This window comes from Watersipora subatra, chromosome 8 (assembly GCF_963576615.1).
Source record: "Watersipora subatra chromosome 8, tzWatSuba1.1, whole genome shotgun sequence".
NCBI lineage: Eukaryota > Metazoa > Bryozoa > Gymnolaemata > Cheilostomatida > Watersiporidae > Watersipora > Watersipora subatra.
The window spans coordinates 28259692-28278676 of record NC_088715.1 but is presented as its reverse complement, the minus strand read 5'-3'; the positions used below and the strand labels follow the sequence as shown (position 1 = coordinate 28278676).

The window sequence follows — 18985 nt, the reverse complement described above, 5'->3', positions numbered from 1 at the left end:
TAATACAGAGTTCATTGTGGGTACTAGTAAATCATATGGTCTTGAATGTGAAAAAATCCTATTTTAATTTTCAATAAAGAGCGGTTCAGTGAAAGCGCATATGAACCTGTTGGAATTCAGTACATCCAACAAGGTTAAGAACAGTTGGCCTAACAGCCATTTTTCTAAGAAAGCTGATTTCTTATTGGCTAGTGATAGAGTAGTACCTCTATAGCCTTCTATTAAACAAATAGACAGAGACAACTGACTCGCTATTGGTTGATAGTTGATATTCCAGTTTCACTGCAGGACGGCAGATGTACAAACCTGGAGCACCCGACTTGGGGTGCAGCCCTGACACCTCAGCTAAGATATGCTAGACCAGCTTACAGTGACTCAGTAGGAGCTCCTAGGATGCATGGCATAGATGGTACGTACCACTTCCTGCTTCTTCAACTAGAGATTATTACCACAGCATTTTGCCAGTGCGGCTGTAAACAGAACACTGTATAAATGAAATTGTTTCGAAGCATTTTATGATGCTATCTGACGAGTCTATGATACATATACCACATCGTATGTAATCACTAGCATCATGTGGGCAGCGTGCACTATGAATATATATAAAGGAGCTTCTTCCCTTGACACCTGCCAATAAACACAACTAATTATAAAAAATAAATTACATAGTGATTGCCAAAGCAATAATTCTAGAAACTAACATGTGCCCGCAGGTAAAAGTGCACAAATAAATAAAATCAACAACTCCACACAGCATTTATTATATTTCATCTCAAGTAAGTGTTTTGGCTGATAAATATTAATTGTTGAAATATGTTTATAAACACTCATTTCATCTGTTAATATAATCAGCAGTTGCTGTGATGCACAATGTACCGTGAGTAGAGTCATCCTTAGTTGCTGGTGTTCATTGAATATTCAGACTTATTTTAACTCAAATTATTTAATTTTTATTAATTTTATAAAGTAATAAGTTGTATCCCTTTTTGCTGCTAATTGGCAACCCAATTGTACGTTTATATTATTAATATAAACGTACAATTGGCAACCCAATTGTACGTTTATATCATTAATATAAACGTACAATTGGCAACCCAATTGTAAGTTTATATTATTAATATAAAGTTAGGACTTGCTATTGACAGAACTTAAAAAGTTTTTTGTTATAATGGCGTAGAATCGCTATTTTTAATATTTTTTTCAGCTGCCAGAAATATAGTCTATCTGTCATGATTATGAGCCAAAATGGCAAACCGCGCCGGAACAAATGCCTTATCAATTAATGAGCTCCTGTAAGCACCATTCTTCTTTTTACCTGGAGCAACTTGTTAGACAGATGGCAGCTTTCCAGAACAATATTTTTTAAGTGGCTTGCACTCATCTGTTATAGTTCAACAGCAATAGAAAGTTCAAGTGACTGGTTGGATGTTTCAGATTATCAGGAGAAGATGACTCCGATGGAATTGGGATAAATTGTTCTTAAGACAGCTTAGAATCAGAATAGTGTACATAATGTAGGGAGGTCACCACAATAGTCTGTACAGATAGCCTTAAGTTTTAATGGTTGATACCTATAGGCTCCATAGTTTATAAAAATAGTCTTCAAATCTTTATAGTCTTTAATTACAATCATGCAGAGCTAAGGCTTTAATTTCATGTAAATGTTCCATTTTGACAACATTTATTTTATTTTTATTGTAACAGAACATAAACAGAAAATCTTGTGACAGCTCTTTAATTGTCTAATAAATATTTAATGGATATTGTATTTGTGACTATAGAGCTGATACAATAGATATTGTTTCTATCTAACCATAAAGCTAATTTAAGATATATCGCTTATGTAATCATAGAGTTAAGTAAATAGATATTTTATTTTTCTAACCACAGAGCTAGATTATTAGATAATGTTTCTCACCATAGATTTAATATAATAGATATTGTCTCTCTGACTATAGAATTAATTTAATAGCTATTGTCTCTCTAACCATAGAGCTAACATAATATGTTTCTATCTAACCATAGAGTTAATATAATGGACATTGCTCTGTAATCATAGAACTAATTTAATGGAGATTATCTTTCTATTCATAGAGCTAATTTCTGCCCACGAAACTACTCTCCAACAAAGCAAATACAATTGGGCAGCCTTTGATTTCATCATTCAAAATTTATTCTAGCTGTGCTATATTTTTAAGACATTAATGTATCATCTTTTAGGGAGTTGTCTACCTACGGCCAGAGAAGTATCTACAACTGTACATATGTCCTCTACTGGTCACATGAAGATGTCACAAAAACACAGTCAAATGCTTATGTTGTGGGGACAATTCCTTGATCATGATATTACGCTGACACCCCAGAGAGAATCTTCAAATTCTTGCTGTACATACGAAAGAGTTTGGAGAGATGGTAGAAATACAGGGTAAGTCAAATAGTATTACCATATCAGGAGAGCTTGTTTGAGTGCAAAAAAAATATTTCTAACAAGAGTAATAATGAAAATAATCATCTTTACTATCATAAGAGCTGTGTCTGTCCAGAGCCACGGTTGAATGTTGGGAAAATAGATTGCTTCTAATAGGATTTGAACCTGCGACGTTCGCTTGGCAATGTTACACTAATAATTGGGTCAATCAAGCACTCACTAGTATTCCAGAATAATTGTACATATATGTTAAGTTATTACACAGTTATCTATATTCATGGCACACAGGACTGGCACAGTAATAGTGATAATAAACATAATATAATAAAAATATATATATGTAGATGTATATATGTATATAAGTAAATATATAACTGAGTGAAAAGATTGTTTTTTTCCACATCTGTTTTATAGAGCCTGTATTCCAAGATCAAGTAGAGACAGATTTTCTCAAAGAACAGGAGCAGGCTCAAACAGGTGAGTGACTGTACCTCTGTTGTCTTGATTATTTAGAGAAGGAAATGAGACATTATAGCAAAACTTTTGTACAGCAAATATGAACAGAAACTCATCATTTTGTGAAAGAAAAGGTGGATATTCACTAGACATGTGCAGGTCGCACCCTTCTTTTGGTTTAAGATAGCCTCCTATTTGTGGTGAATGAGAATGTTACTGGAAAAATTATGAGTGCATTGTTAGCACATCTAATATTATGGGTACATTGTAGAGTAATTTAAAACAATTGTCTGCACTTATTATAGTATTTACAAGCTATTGCAATACTATATTGCAATAGCTTGTAAATCAGCTAAGTCCTATATCACTTTAATATGAGTTTTTTTCCCTACTAAATTAAAAACATTTATAAATGGTTTTTTTTAATTTGATAGATTTTGGAAAAAATATAAAAAATTTATAAAAAATTTTATAAAAATTTAAACTTCATAAATTAATGATTTCCTGCAAGCACCTGCAAGCACCTGCAAGCACCTGCAAGCACCAATTTCCTATTTTTACTATTTTTATTTTTACTTATTATTGATGTTTTTATTAAGACGTCTTTTATAAAATTTATTTAAATTTGATAAACAAAAAAACATAAACATGGTATAGAACAATTGAGTAAGTTTTAAAAAAGAACATATTACTAGTGAGGAATCTTACACTACATAACATAAACAATTGCTTTTACCTGCTCTTTTCACCATAACCATTATTTTAATACGATTAAACCAGCTTTTTTATTGCTTGAGTAACAAAAAGAAGTGTTTTGAGAGGATTTTATTGCACGATTGATTTGAAATTAGATAAAGAAATGCAAGTCTTACATCGGTTTCCAAATTAACCCATGAATAAAACAAGATCTATTCATTTTGTTGCCACTTTCAGAGACCCAGAAACGCTTTGAAATGACACATTTATCAGTCATTCTACCATATCGCATCCTGTTGCTTTCTAACTTGACACATTCTCAAGAACCTCTCACTAAAGAAAGCCACTTGTCAAGACCTGTCATCATTAACTGCTCAGCTCATTTGACAAGCTAAAGCAGGTGGAAATATACAGCGGATTAAGCAAGAAATCTTAAGTATGCTCTTAAATTTTAATCCTACAGATCAGATGACTTCTGTATGGCACTTGAAGTCACTGATGACACATTTGGAGTCGGGATAACCTGCATCGATTTTCAAAGATCTCTGGGTGTCCCCTCTAACCAGTGCAGGTTGGGTGAGTACTCTCAGCCTAATGTCACTACAAATTAGTTACATAGAATCAGTGAACTTTTGCGCTACGATATTTTGCGCTCATTTTGACGAAAATAATTATTGCTAAAAAATCTTTTTTGACGCGCATTTGTGGATTTTGATGTAAAAGCTGGAGCTTTTGTCATAGAACTTTAGTTTAAAACTTTTTTGACTTAGTAAAAGAATAAATGCATTTAAAAAACAAAAGCCATGTTTAATATTTACTTAATTTAGTAAAAAAAAAAGAAAAACGCTATTGTTTCTGAAGTTTTACCAAAAGCAGACCCATATTTTCTAATATAAAATTATAGGTATCATAAACATCTGTATTATTAAGTTTAATAATTTAAATAGATTTTGTTACACTAGTAATGCAGTATAAGCTAATATAAAACATATGCAAAGGAAATGGACACTTTATGAGCACTAACCGTCATTCACTGACTGACACCCAGTTTAAAAACCTGCCCTGAGTGCCGGATATAACAGATATCCAATAACCAGAAAATAAACAGAAGTTTTAAAATTAACAGATACAATACTTGGGTAATATTCAAAACACATAACTCCAAAAAAACTTATAAAACAGAGTGAACAGCTTATACATGTACATACAACATGGTTAGTTGGGAACTTCTTTAGTACCTGTATAAACTTATTGGGTATGATTAATATTTTATGGGAATTAGTAAATCATCAACCAGAATCATGCTTTTCAAAAAAAGCAAAAATGAGAAAACAGAAATCAGGAGTTATTAAGAGAATTAAAGAAAAGCGTTGTGAAAACCGGTAATCTAATAGTGTTGGGGAGGAGTCGAAATAGGGATTTGAAGGTTGTAGTAACAGGAAGTAAATCTTTACTATAATACAGTGTCCATTTGTCCATTTGTTCGCCCGTCCATCCGTCTGTCCAAAGCTACTCCAGAAGTATTATGAAAAAAATTGCCTCGCATGGGAATCGAACCCAGGCATGATATTCACAAAAAGCTCATTACCATTACACCACTCCGGCCTCTTGCTCCTTCATGAGATTATTCTCCATAGACTGAGTACTCATGACGATCTCTCACAGTGCACGAAACTGACAAGCACTAACAAGTATAATAAAAATAAAACTACTAACATGATGAAAAGGTTTCTCTAATATGCATATAGTTTTAAGGGAGTTCACGACATACGCAAATCTCTTTCAGTAGGTGTCTCATAAGGAACAACAACCATTTCAGCCTTAGCTAAATCTCTTTCAGTAGGTGTCTCATAAGGAACAACCATTTCAGCCTTAGCTAAATCTCTTTCAGTAGGTGTCTCATACAACAACCATTTCAGCCTTAGCTAAACACATACATGTATTAACATTGGAGAAACACTTGTGAGCACCTGTGAGTACCTGCACACCCTTGCAAAACTCAGTGCAAAAAAGTGCTTTTAGATTATTTCTACATAGTTCAGCTTAATCACTATGTCAATGTTAGAAAATGGCATTTATCTTCTATTTAATAATAGATAATAGATATAGCCGGTTGAAGCATGAATACTAGGAGACGTGGAGGACAGGACAATCTATTCAAATGTCCATTATTGGTATTTTATGCAAAGACAATGTTTTCAAATAGAATGTGAGACAGCAAATTTGCATCAATTTTATGCCGGCCATTTTTCAGAATTGTTTCATTAAAAATAGAATGACAGAAATGTTTATGAATTGATTTTTTATAGGAATATTTTCCTGAGTATCGGGCATGTGGAGGACAAATTCTCTAATGAGCCAGGCTAATGCTAGTTGATAGCAAAACATAAAGTAGCATTTAAAAACTCCCTTTCATTAAATATAACTTTATTTCCTATGCTACATATTCCACTACACAACCTGATGCTGAAACTGGGCAGTCAAATTATAACCTTGTGAAATTAATAAATAACTCACCATATATTAGTAATAGGCTTACCACACATATAAGTACATGACTCACTCCACATATTAGTAAATGACTCGCCCCACATATTAGTAAATAACTCACCCCACATATTAGTAAATGACTCGCCACACATATTAGTAAATGACTCGCCACACATGTAAGTAAATGAATCGCCACACATATTAGTGAATAACTCGCCACACATATTAGTAAATGACTTGCCACACATATTAGTAAATGACTTGCCACATTTATTAGCGAATAACTTGCCACATATATTAGTGAATAACTCATCACATATATTAGTGAATAACTTGCCACATATATTAGTGAATAACTCGTCACATACAGTATATTAGTGAATAACTGGCCATACATATTCTTAATGACTCTCCACACATATTAGTAACTGACGCGTCATACTTACCTGCATGCATGATAGTCTTTGTCACACAAGCTGTATGAATAACTCAAAATTGCCAGAATATTCTTCTGTAAGTGAAGAGTTACAGTAGTTTATGCGGCCCCTTATGTTCTTTTGATTCGGATACCTTTGTACTCGGTGGCCGGGCTTGTGCCTCTCTATGCATCACTGAAATATGGCCGAATTCCTTATAAATATCTAATAGTTGGTGCATTTAGTTAATATTTGTCATCTGACAAGCATGCCTGGTGACTACTAGCAAGGTTTCATTGGATTTGTCTGTAGGACATACTGTATTGATGAAACAATTAGCAGTACTGATTGCCTATCCTTGAAAGCTGCAAATAGAGGATAACTCCAAATTTAATGACAGGCATTAGTTTAAACGATTGCATATGCTGATGCACACCCCTAAGAGGTGTAAGAATAAAGAATACAATTGTGTACAAAAGCACAAATCGCTGTAAATATTATAGAAAATCAAATGATCCTCTAGCTTTTATACTTGTTCAACAGTTAGGCAGTTTTTTCAAAATTAGGTATTCTGCAAAAATATCTGTTTTAAAAATGAACTTACACAAAACTGTTTTAACGGCAATCATGTTCTGCCAATTTTAATTTTGAAACATCTTGACAACCAGATCACTTCTAACATAAAAAATTGCAAATAATAGAAAAATACCAACACCTTTTGATAAAATCTAATAAAACTTTGTGTAAATTTATTTTAACTTGATGTTTCTTGTTGCATTCATAGCTGGCAGGTTGGTGGCTTTATCATGGCAAACATAAAGCAGACAGCAGGTGATACAACTCATCTCACATTATATATACATGTACTATGCATGTATGCAGGTAGAAGAGAACAAATCAATCAGGCTACAGCCTACATAGATGGAAGTCAAATATATGGCTCATCAGATGAGCTAGCCTGGGAACTTAGGCAGCATGTTGACGGGCTGCTGAACACAAGTGGACATAATATGCTGCCTCATGAAGACACTCTCTTTACTGAGAAGTACGCTGAATGTGTCATTGACAGCCCGTCCGAGTACTGCTTCAAAGCAGGTATTTATCACTGGCAGCATGCAGGCAGCATACAGTAATATATCACTACTCCGCTGTTTAGCTTTTGCGGCTTAAAAATATTTATTGCATAAATATTTCAGAAGCATTAAAAACATTTTAAAAAGATATGCGAGTGAAAATGTTTATTTAAAATTAAAAAATATGCAAAACTGAAATGCGTAAAATACATAATCTCTCTCATACTCTTGCCTGGTGAGGTCCCTCCGCAAGTGTTATTGTGATAGCAGTCAAAGTGGTTTGCTGTGTTCCCATGACGCTTTGTCAAGTCTAAAAGTTGTAAGTGCTTGTGCCACCCTTCATCATGTCTCTTAAACACCTTCAGTCCTAAAATTTGTTTAATGAACTTGAGAAAAATAGAAAAGTTCTGACTAATAATAAAAAAGTGACTTTATTAGATATGAGTATGTTAGCTCAGATCTTTACTTTTTGCACGAGACGACAAACGGACCCGATTAACCACACAACTGAAGAATTGCTGCAAATAAATTTTACACTTTGCATCTCTCAAAGTTGCACTGAAAACAACTTGGCTTTTTGGCTTACAATGTAGTTTGCTACAATCCTTAATCTAATAACATTAAATTACTTCTAACACTTTCAGACAGTTCTCAACCAAATTTGATTTGAAACATTTTTATTCAAAATTAGTACCCTGGCAGTTTGATGTGTCGTAAGAGATTGTTAGGTGTAATAACTATGCATACAGTTATTTTGCATTGCTGGTGGGTGATTGATTGGTGCAGATAGTAGTGTGCTGAAAGTCGTGAGTTCAATTGACCAATTGCACTATAGGTAACAGTCTTTGCTGACTTTTAATTCGCTCACAATAGCCAATCACAACACCAGTGTGCAACTTATTGTTTATTACCTGATCATGTACTTTTGTTCTTATATCATGACTGAAGTCATCGTACTGATTACCAGATGCAAAGTTTTAGTCACCCGTAAAGATGGAATTGGATTCATATTTATCTATATATGTAAATTTAAGTGTATGTCGTTCGTCTGTTCAGTTACAGTGAGAAGGTTTTAGCAATAAAAATACACTTTGTACTGGATTTGAACTCGGCACCTCCTGTTCTGAAGGCAGCAGATTTTATTACCCAATTTTATTCCATGCAGCGCTGGCATTCAGCTGCTCAAAGAATAAAACTTGAATTCATTGGCCTTTTTAAGTTGGCTAACAATTTCCTTACTTGGAAAAAGAGAAATAGATTCTAGGGTGTCATTCTGGTACTCATTTTTCCTTAAAAATTATAAGCAGGGATTTATTTGTGTTAGGCTAAAATTTATTATTACTCATAATAAATGCACACTTCCTCAGATAAACAACGATTTGCTTCTGCATATCATCATCCAATATCAGCTTGCCTTTGCATACCATAGTCAAACGGTAGCTTTCTTCTGTATAACATAGTCCAATAGTAGCTTTCTTCTGCATAACGTAGTCCAATTGTAATTAGTATCTGTATAGCTGGTAATATATTCGTTGATTGCAGGAGACTCGCGTGTAAACATACAACCCGGTCTTGCCTCTATTCACACTCTGTTCATGAATGAACATAATAGGATAGCCCATGAACTACGACGCCAGCTTCCCCCTCACATCGCCACCCTCTCACTCACAGTGAGTAGTCTTCATATCAAATAGACTCCCTCAGCCTAATTGTTTCTATTTTACACTTTCTGTCTGATGTTTAATAATAAAGAGAAATATGCTGAAGCTGCCAGTTTTATTGTATGTACTCTGAGAAACTTGATTGCTGCTGATGATGAAACTAACGCATGAAAGGCTAATCTTTATATAAAATGTCTAAACTGCCTGCTCTTGCTTTTGAAATATCCTGAATCCTTTCATTGCTGAAGGATCAGTCACACTTTTCGTTTCAATGCATTTCTAATTTTAGTAGCTGTGACTTACTAGAGCAGCATTTTAGATGCATGATAAATAACAGATATATTCTGTCCTTTAAAGGCATAGAATTCATACTCTAGTATCCTTAATTATGTACAAGCAGATTTTACTGGTAACTGTATGAAAAACCTTTCCGTGATAGTAAAATTGTAATTTGGATAAACAGAAAGAGTTTCAACTTTGTCATGAGATGATTATGTAAATTCGTATATATAAATGGTCTATCTTTAGCATCATCCGAGCATTGCATGAACTATACCGGGGAAATTATCTTTTGAGTAAAAGACCATTTGGCTCTGCCTTGTTTTGTAGGATATAGATGAATTTGTCTACCAGGAATCCAGAAGAATTGTGGGAGCTATTTTACAGCACATAACATACTCAGAGTTTCTACCAATACTGTTAGGGAAGCGGGTGAGTATTTTACCAAAAGTTAAACATCATAGCAGTAGTAGTAGTAGTAGTAGCAGTAATAGTAATAGTCGTAGTAGTAGTAGTAATAGTCATAGTAGTAGTCGTAGTAGTAGTAGTAGTAGTAGTAGTAGTAGTAGTAATAGTCGTAGTAATAGTCGTAGTAGTAGTAGTAGTAGTAGTAGTAGTAGTAGTAGTAGTAGTAGTAGTAGTAGTAGTAGTAGTAGTAGTAGTAGTAGTAGTAGTAGTAGTAGTAGTAGTAGTAGTAGTAGTAGTAGTAGTAGTAGTAGTAGTAGTAGTAGTAGTAGTAGTAGTAGTAGTAGTAGTAGTAGTAGTAGTAGTAGTAGTAGTAATAGTCGTAGTAATAGTCGTAGTAATAGTAGCAAGAGTAGGAGTAGTAATAGTAGTATTAATAGTAGTACTAGAGGTAGTAGAGGTAGTAGGTTTGCTACAAGCCTAAGCGTTGAGGTTAATTGTAATAATAATAATAATAATAGTAGTAATAATAATAGTAATGAAGTAAAGTATGTAATAGTTATAACACCAGTGAAAGTATTATCAATCAAATACTAGTTTAGGATTATACTTCTAACATAAGACGGTAAGTGTGAATGTGTGTGTATCAATGAATTTCAAACTTTAGAAGGGTGCATCTTGTGGAAGAAATGAATAATAAGAAGCATAAATAGAAAATGTATTGCATTTTGTAGAACATGTTTAGGTACAGAATGAAGTCACGAGGAGCCTGGCAGGAGAGTTCATCTGGATACAATGATCGACTCCAGCCAGGCATCAGAAACGAGTTTGCTGCCTTTTCATTCAGAGTAGGGCACAGTCTGGTGCCCGAGGGAATTACCCCATTAAATGCCTCTTACACCAGCCATGGCAGCATGAATCAGTGAGTGTCTCAGCAGTACGCATCTATGAATGAAGCCTTAGTGCTCACGGTTAAGATATTTCATGCTCCAAATTATGAGTGAGAGTTTGGTAAATGAGCTAAGTTGGGTTTCAAAAGAGTAACAAGCAGATATTATGTAAAAACTAAGGTGCGTTTGCCAACTTTTCAAAACAATCAAAAAATAAAAATAAATAATTTTGAAAATAACCAAGAATGATTATATATTTAAAAAATAAACAAGATACTAAACAGAGCGGTGGGTTCATTAAAATATCCAAACTATGTTAGCAGATGTTTTTGTTATGATGAGGTACGGAGTTAGCAGCGTCAAGTCAATCAACAAATTGATAAAACAATTAAATGAAAAACTAATGAAAAAAATGAGCTAATATAATAATAAACTAATGGAGTGAAAAATTATTAAGATAATAAACAAATAAACAAGTCAACTGATAAATTAATTAAACTGTAAAGTGTAAAGTATTGACAGTAAACCTGCAAATGATGATAAAAAAACATTTAACTCTGAAGGCTGTTTTGCTAACTAGTAGAAAGTTAGCTCTATGGTAACTTTATGGTAACTCTATGATAACTCTATGGTAACTCTATTGTAACTTTATGGTAACTTTATGATCACTTTATGGTAACTCTATGGTAACTCTATGGTAACTCTATTGTAACTCTATGTTAACTCTGTGGTAATGCTATGGTAACTTTATGGTAACTTTATGGTAACTCTATGGTAACAGATAATTGTACTTGCTTTTTGTAACCTTGCAGTAAAAATAGCTGTCTTTTAATTACTCATTCACACCAAACTGGCCTTTTGACTTTCGACAAAGTGACTTTCGACAGCTGCTAAAAGCCTCAGCAATTGTTGTTTTTGCAACATGAGGAATACACTAGACACGAACAGAGCTTTCTTCTCTTAATGTTGCTCCCTTGCAAATCAATCTTTCTGGTTTCGAATTCTGGCAGGTTTGAATATCTTCTGATGAATCCTCACCTTCTGCATACATTTGGCGTTGGGGATGTGCTGAGAGGGGTCATCACCGATGCTGCCAAGGAACCAGGCACAGATATCAGTCATCACTTAGAGAAAGCTTTTAGGTTTTCTAATCGTACACTTGGTGGTATGGATTTAATAGCTTTCAACATTCAGAGAGGAAGAGATCATGGCATACCAAGTAAGAGAAGGATTTAACGCTTTAGTTTACGTTAAGTAAGAGAACGTTTTAAGAGTTGACCATCATGTTAATCAGTTTCTACAACTGTTCAATTAAAGAATATAGTTAACTCGTCTTGTAGGTGTAAGGTTTGATGTTAGTATGTTTAGGCTCGTAAAAGGGTTAGTAGTATGTAGAAATCATATTAATAGAGTATGGCTAGAGATAAACATAGAGATAAACATAGAGATAAACATAGAGACAAACATAGAGATAAACATAGAGATAAACATAGAGATAAACATGGAGATAAACATAGAGATAAACATAGAGATAAACATAGAGATAAATATAGAGATAAACATAGAGATAAACATAGAAATAAACATAGAGACAAACATAGAGATAAACATAGAGATAAACATAGAGATAAACATAGAGATAAACATAGAGATAAACATAGAGATAAATATAGAGATAAACATCGAGATAAACATAAATATAAACATAGAGATAAACATACAGATAAACATACAGATAAACATGCAGATGAACATACAGATAAACATACAGATAAACGTAGAAATTTGTTGAAAGATTTGTCTACAAATGGACATAGAGCTATCATAGAGATAAACATTTACATAAACATAAAAATAAACAAAAAGATCTACTTAAAGATATACCTACAAATGAGCATGGAGCTTAGCATAGAGACAAATATAGTGCTAAATATAAAGAAAAACATTGCTATTTAGCTAACAATATGCTTACAATTAAGCATAGAGCTAAGCATAGAGTTAGACGCAGAAAAAAACTATTAGTTACCAATATATTTGTAAAACTTTTAGCAGTTTCAAGTGCAATCGAACTTTCATTACTTTGGAGTTCTACTGGAACAATTCTTTAAAATGAGAGTTGTTTATCTCCAGGTTACACAGAGATGAGAAAGATATGCAGATTGAGTGAGCCAAACACTTTTGAAGAACTTGATATGCCTCAGGAGGTCAAGGAGAAGCTGGCAAGTGTCTACAGGTATAATAATGGATGTATAATCTTTTATTGGTATAGCAAATCATCAATAAAATTATTTTTTTTGTTACATGGCAAAAGAAAAAACATGAAAAGACAAATCAAGTATTATTGAGTGAGTTAAACAGACATGTTTCAAGTCTATTTTAACTATTTTTTAGATAAATTTTCAAGTTTATGTAAAAGTTTAACATTGCTGATTTATACCTATTTGCTTGTAGCAAAATGAGAGTCTTGTTATTTGAGGCTAAGTCACCTTTGTTATGTGACAGCAGTATAATACTGCTGTCACACAATCGAAGTTTATGATGCATTTAAACTTTTTAATACAAAACAACACATAAATTACTGTCAAAAGCTAAATATTCTAAAACACAAATAACCAATAAATAAAACCAACTTTGTCTGTCTAGTTATAGTGATAAAGTTTTAGGAAAGGAAAATACACTTTGTACTGGATTTGAACTCGGCACCTCCTGGTCTGAAGGCAGCAGATTTTATTACCTGGCAGCGCTGACGTTCAGCTACTCAAAGACTAAAACTTGAATTCATTGGCTTTTTTAAGTTGGCTAACAATTTCTTTACTTGGAAAAAGAAAAATAAATTTTAAGGTGTCCGCTTTAGTAGTTGTCTATCCTTGAAAATTTAAAGCTTGTGTTAGGCTAAAATTTATCATTTCTTATAATAAATGGTACTATTGATAATACAGATGATGTGAAAAAAACCAAGATACAAAACACGTATTTTGCGATTATGAAAATCTTATCAAATTGGCTGCAACGCAAAGTCGTTATTTTTTGTAGCTTTAAAATTTGTTATCAGCTATTTAAAGACTGTTTAAACAACATATTGCTAGTACTTCAGGTGTAACTAACAGGAAGTACCAACAAGTACTTCCTGTTAGTTACGAAGAAGGTGTAGGCTCAGAACTAAACAGGAAAGTAAAACGGTAAGAAATTTAAGAATAATCAGATTTGGTACAATGGCAATAACAGCAACTAAAAAGTAGGTCAGTAGGCCTAATAACCTTACAAACTTTTTAAAAACTACTATCTGGAATTGTATTTTACATTTCCCTTTTTCAAAAAATACAGTAGACACTCCTACATATTGTAGACAGGTGGTACATATACAATAGATACTCCTACACATTGTAGACAGGTGGTACACACACAGTAGATATTCCTACAATATAGTTTGTTACGAAAATGTTTGTTATACGGTTTTTACATTATACAAAACGTAAAATACTTGTAAATTGCCTAACCCGTTTTAAGATTTTTAAAACTCACCCTTTTTTTCCTTCAAATGGAGAAAAAACTACACCTTTTAGTTTAATAACCATACAGTAACTGTAGTATTCTTAGTTTGTTTTGACAACTTTTCCCTTTTTCTTATCGCTTTCACGTAGTTTAAGGTTAATGATTACAGTAACGCTATGTTAACTTAAAAAGAGCGCACAACTTCAATCTCAATTAAAATCAGTTTTACACTTTTTTTTACACAGTAAGGTCTATGCTACAAAATAATTCTGTATCTTTAAAATGAAACAAAGGAACCATATATTCATCTGGCCAAAACGAGAGTTAGAGGTTCGAATAAAATATTGCTTTCAATGAGACTCCAACTCATGACATTCAGCTTGGTAGACTGACACTCTAACACCTACACCAATCAACCACATTTAGGTATTTCTGAATAATTGTGCACACACTTATTCTCTGTGTTTTATTGGCACATTTGATGATTTCTCACGGCACACTGAACTACCTAAGTACTTATCACAGAACTTTAAAAAAACTTTGTTTTTTTTGTTTTAAAAACTTCATACAATAATATTCCAGCTACCAGATTAGTGATGATCTCTGTAGTAACTGCCTTTGGCTTTCACATTACTATAAATACTCACTGAACTTGACTAACCTGTAGATCGGTGAAAGACATAGATGCATGGACCGGAGCTACCAGTGAGCACAAGGCACCTGGAGCCATGGTTGGTGAACTCAACCTTTGCATTTTGGGAAGACAATTTAGATCTCTACGACTTGGTGACAGGTTCTGGTACGAGTTTCAGCAGCCGAATGTTGGATTTACCAGTGGTAAGATTACACGCATTATAGCCCTCACAACGTAACAACTTACAGTACACCTATTGTCAATGGTATAGGTATTAACTAAGCTGGCAGGCAGCTAGAAGAGGTACCAATTATATACTCGCATCTGATTATCTTGAACAATAGAATTCCAAAAACCTGACACCGTTTCAATTCTTTTTTTTTAATTTTCATAATTTCACAATCACAAGCTCACAATTCTATCAGAGTTAGATTTTCAGTAATTGTCATACCTTACCTGTGTGAATTAATATATTTGTATTACTTTAGGTAAAAAACTATATTGTTCAAGCTTTTCCAAAAATATGTAGTTTTTAGCACATTTATTTACTGATGTAACAGATGCATTAAGACCAGACAACTACAATGTTAAGTTAATCCGGAGTGCTATGTATCTAGCGCCTACAAACAACTTCAATGCTTAGCATATCTAACTCCCAGGACGCGGTGTTGAGTGCAGACAACTCTAACATTTAATTCAAATCAGATACACCTGCATATGGAGACACAACCAAAACAAAAACATCTAGTATGCAGTCTAATACTGGTTAATTAATTATATTTTATTCTAATATTAAACTGTTGTATATTTTAGGTCAACTAGCAGAGATATGGAAAATAACTTTAGCTAGAGTTCTTTGTGACAACCTTGACATGGTCACAGTACCACCAAAAGTATTTGAGCTGAAGCAGAGGAATAGCTTGCTCAACCTTCGAGTTCCGTGCACAGAAATTCCATCCTTAGACCTCAATGGCTGGTTCACTAAAACATGACCTGTAACTGATGTCTAGCTGTTAAATAAATGCATATTTGCTCAGTTTTCAGAACCATCAATCAATTCTTAATACCCCTTTGTCTCTCCGACAGGACTTTTATGATTCCTCAAGCTCATTTCTATGCATAAATATTATATATATGCAGTTTTTCTATAAATCTTTGGTGAAGGTTCTTGGTAGCGAGGAGCTCAATGTTACCTGATATTTATGACTTCCTGATGAAAGTACGTTCTAAGCTATAAACAATCGTAACCATGTGACAGTGGTGACAAATATTACTCAGATGATCTTGTTTGAATTTAGCATATATATAATATATAATAATATAAATTATATAAAATATATTATTATATATTTATTATTCATATATATGGTCTAGCATGTATATATATAAATGGAATAAAAAAATTTTAGACAAAAATCTGTGACGCTCTACACCAGGTATGAGTCAAGCATCGTAAAAACTTTTTAAAAAACTTGAAAAACCATTTGTTTCTTTAGAATCACTAATGATGTCACGAGTACATGAAATAATTTTTTTAATGATTTTTAATTGTTAACGACAACAGAATTATTTTGTGTTATAAAATACAGAAACACTATTGAACCATATTGAACACTATTGAACCATATTGAACACTATTGAACCATATTGAACACTATTGAACCATATTGAACACTATTGAACCATATTGAACACTATTGAACCATATTGAACACTATTGAACCATATTGAACACTATTGAACCATATTGAACACTATTGAACCATATTGAACACTATTGAACCACTCTATCACTCTCATTTGGCTGACTCCAGCAAACCAAAACTAAACGAAAACACAAATACTCAATTAGTTTTCTGATAAAATGTTAACCAGCTTTTTTCTTTTAAAACAATGCAATTAATTGTATTTTTTATGATGATGAGTTTCATGCTAGCTAGTTTGTATAAATTAAGTGCAGTTTATATTTTAATCCGCATGTAAATTAATAAATCATACTAGGTCTATGTGAGTGGGGTGTGTGGCTTTTCCAAATGTCGGTTGATTTCATCCAAACTTTACAAGAATACGCTCCGTGCCTTCCAACAAGTTCACAAAAAATATTTGGTTTCAAAACTGCGCGTGGTTTTTAAGAAAATTTAAACACCCGCCTGATTAGAAACTCATTGCATGCATTAAGAACACTCTATGAATACTTTCATGGATTTTGTCAATTTGTACTGAAACCCTACAGGCTTGCCACAGGTTGTCTAAAAATGACACAAATCTCTGAAGTCCTTGGCGAAAACGCCTAAAAATGAAACAAATCTCTGAAGTTCTTGGCGAAAAATGTCTAAAATTGAAACAAGTCGACGAGTCCCTGGCGTCGAGCTTACATCTACAGTATTATATTCATAAATCCTGTCATCTTGATCGTCTTTTATTTTATGTAAATGTTACGTGTTTCCACATCTGTTGGCTGATGTCATCCCAACATTACACGCACACGCTATATGCCTTTGTCAGACTGCTAGAAATATTTGGTTTCAAACTCCATCTGGTTCTCAGGAAGTAGCTTGGACAAAACTACAGGATAACATAACTCCTTAATCGTGGAGTTTGACAAAACTCCACGATAACATAACTCCTTAATGGTTCCTGAGAACCAGCCTCTTAAACACCCACCTGCAGGTTATCTGATTGATAATGGAAGGAATCCTGGGTTTGCCCGGGCTTACTGCTAGACAAAAATCAAATGGATTAAATGTGTAAAATGTAAAAATAAAAGAATATAAATAAATAGTGTTAACATAAAGTTAGCATAGTCTAAGTTAGACTAACTCCGTATCTGTATCACCATCTCTACCCTCTATCCGTCTCTTTTAATACCAGGTTACATTTTCAATCCCTTGTCTATATTGTAATGTGCAGTGATAACTTACCTTCATTACTTCTCACTCTCTTAGTTTAGTTTCTTACATTTAATTTAGTTTTTCTCAAGCAGTTCTCTACTTTGTCTCAACTAAAATAACAAAAAACAAGCCTAAAATATTTGGTAGAAATTATAGATGTTTTATTTTAAAATAGTAAGTTGTGAGCTAGTTAACTACCGTGTCTCACATGCTACTTCCGTATAACATATATGAAAATAAACTTTATTTGGATCAATTTCATTCAGTAAGCATGTCTGAAAGCACAAACACGCTAAGCAATATGTAGTGCCTCGTGGTGCCAATCTGCTCGGGGCGATTTAATATTGAGCCGCAATGCTGGACTTGTTCAATCAGAGCTTTATCGCAGAAACTGGTTACACAGAATGTTGTTGGCTGTTTGTGAACATGCCTGCATTACCGCTAGCTGGTGAATCGCCCAGGAGTGTTTGGCTGAACACGAAAAAATGTAGTGATATCTCCGTGCTCCTCATTACGCTCACAATACAATTGCCTCGTGTATGCGACTTGATACATACTTTTAAAACACAATAAAGTGACATCTCTTGAGTATGGAATAAAATATAATGTTTAGTTAAAAAGCATGATGTCTGATAGAGAGTCAAAGTTTAAAGGCTAATTATATATGTTAAAATATTGCATATTCAAATCAGTAGATGTTTGACGTTTGTACCTTATGGAGATGGAGAGATTGGAGAGAACCTTTAATTATGAAAGACTCAAAGTGCAAAATTTTTAAGCTATGAAACTTCTTTTAATAGAAATATTGCTTTGACTTGACAAATGTTTCAACAAACCAAAGAGTCTATTGTATTTTGGCTCGTCTATGTGAAAAGAAAAAAAGGTCAGATAACCAAAAAGAAGGAGATTTCGATCTTACTGCGTGTGTGTATTTACAATCTATACAAATATTATGTCATTGTTTGTGGAGACTTGAAACGGATTAAGGCATTTATATAGTAAAATATGTTTCTACCTACAAAATGTTCTACATTCAAAGTGATTGTCGAAAAAAATTAATTTTGTATGTAAAGGTTCTACTGTAATTATTAGTAGTAATGAATGAACCCAATACCCAATTATAAAAGTAAAATGGTTTGTTAAAAAGGAAGAAAACCTAAATTTAGTGACTTTA

General features: G+C 33.3%; 1 protein-coding gene across 1 annotated transcript in view; it reads left to right on the top strand.

Moving 5' to 3' along the window:
• LOC137401604 (probable oxidoreductase PXDNL) overlaps window positions 1-16344 on the top strand; it is a 29210-nt gene extending 12866 nt beyond the window's left edge. The window contains exons 5-16 of the mRNA XM_068088036.1: window positions 289-409; window positions 2221-2425; window positions 2843-2905; window positions 4044-4156; window positions 7369-7581; window positions 9102-9229; window positions 9830-9931; window positions 10639-10826; window positions 11805-12013; window positions 12925-13027; window positions 14954-15123; window positions 15734-16344. Coding sequence (XP_067944137.1) covers window positions 289-409; window positions 2221-2425; window positions 2843-2905; window positions 4044-4156; window positions 7369-7581; window positions 9102-9229; window positions 9830-9931; window positions 10639-10826; window positions 11805-12013; window positions 12925-13027; window positions 14954-15123; window positions 15734-15912 — 1794 coding nt within the window. The 3' untranslated portion in view covers window positions 15913-16344. The remainder of the gene's footprint in view (window positions 1-288; window positions 410-2220; window positions 2426-2842; window positions 2906-4043; window positions 4157-7368; window positions 7582-9101; window positions 9230-9829; window positions 9932-10638; window positions 10827-11804; window positions 12014-12924; window positions 13028-14953; window positions 15124-15733) is intronic.
• The last annotated feature ends 2641 nt before the right edge of the window (window positions 16345-18985 follow it).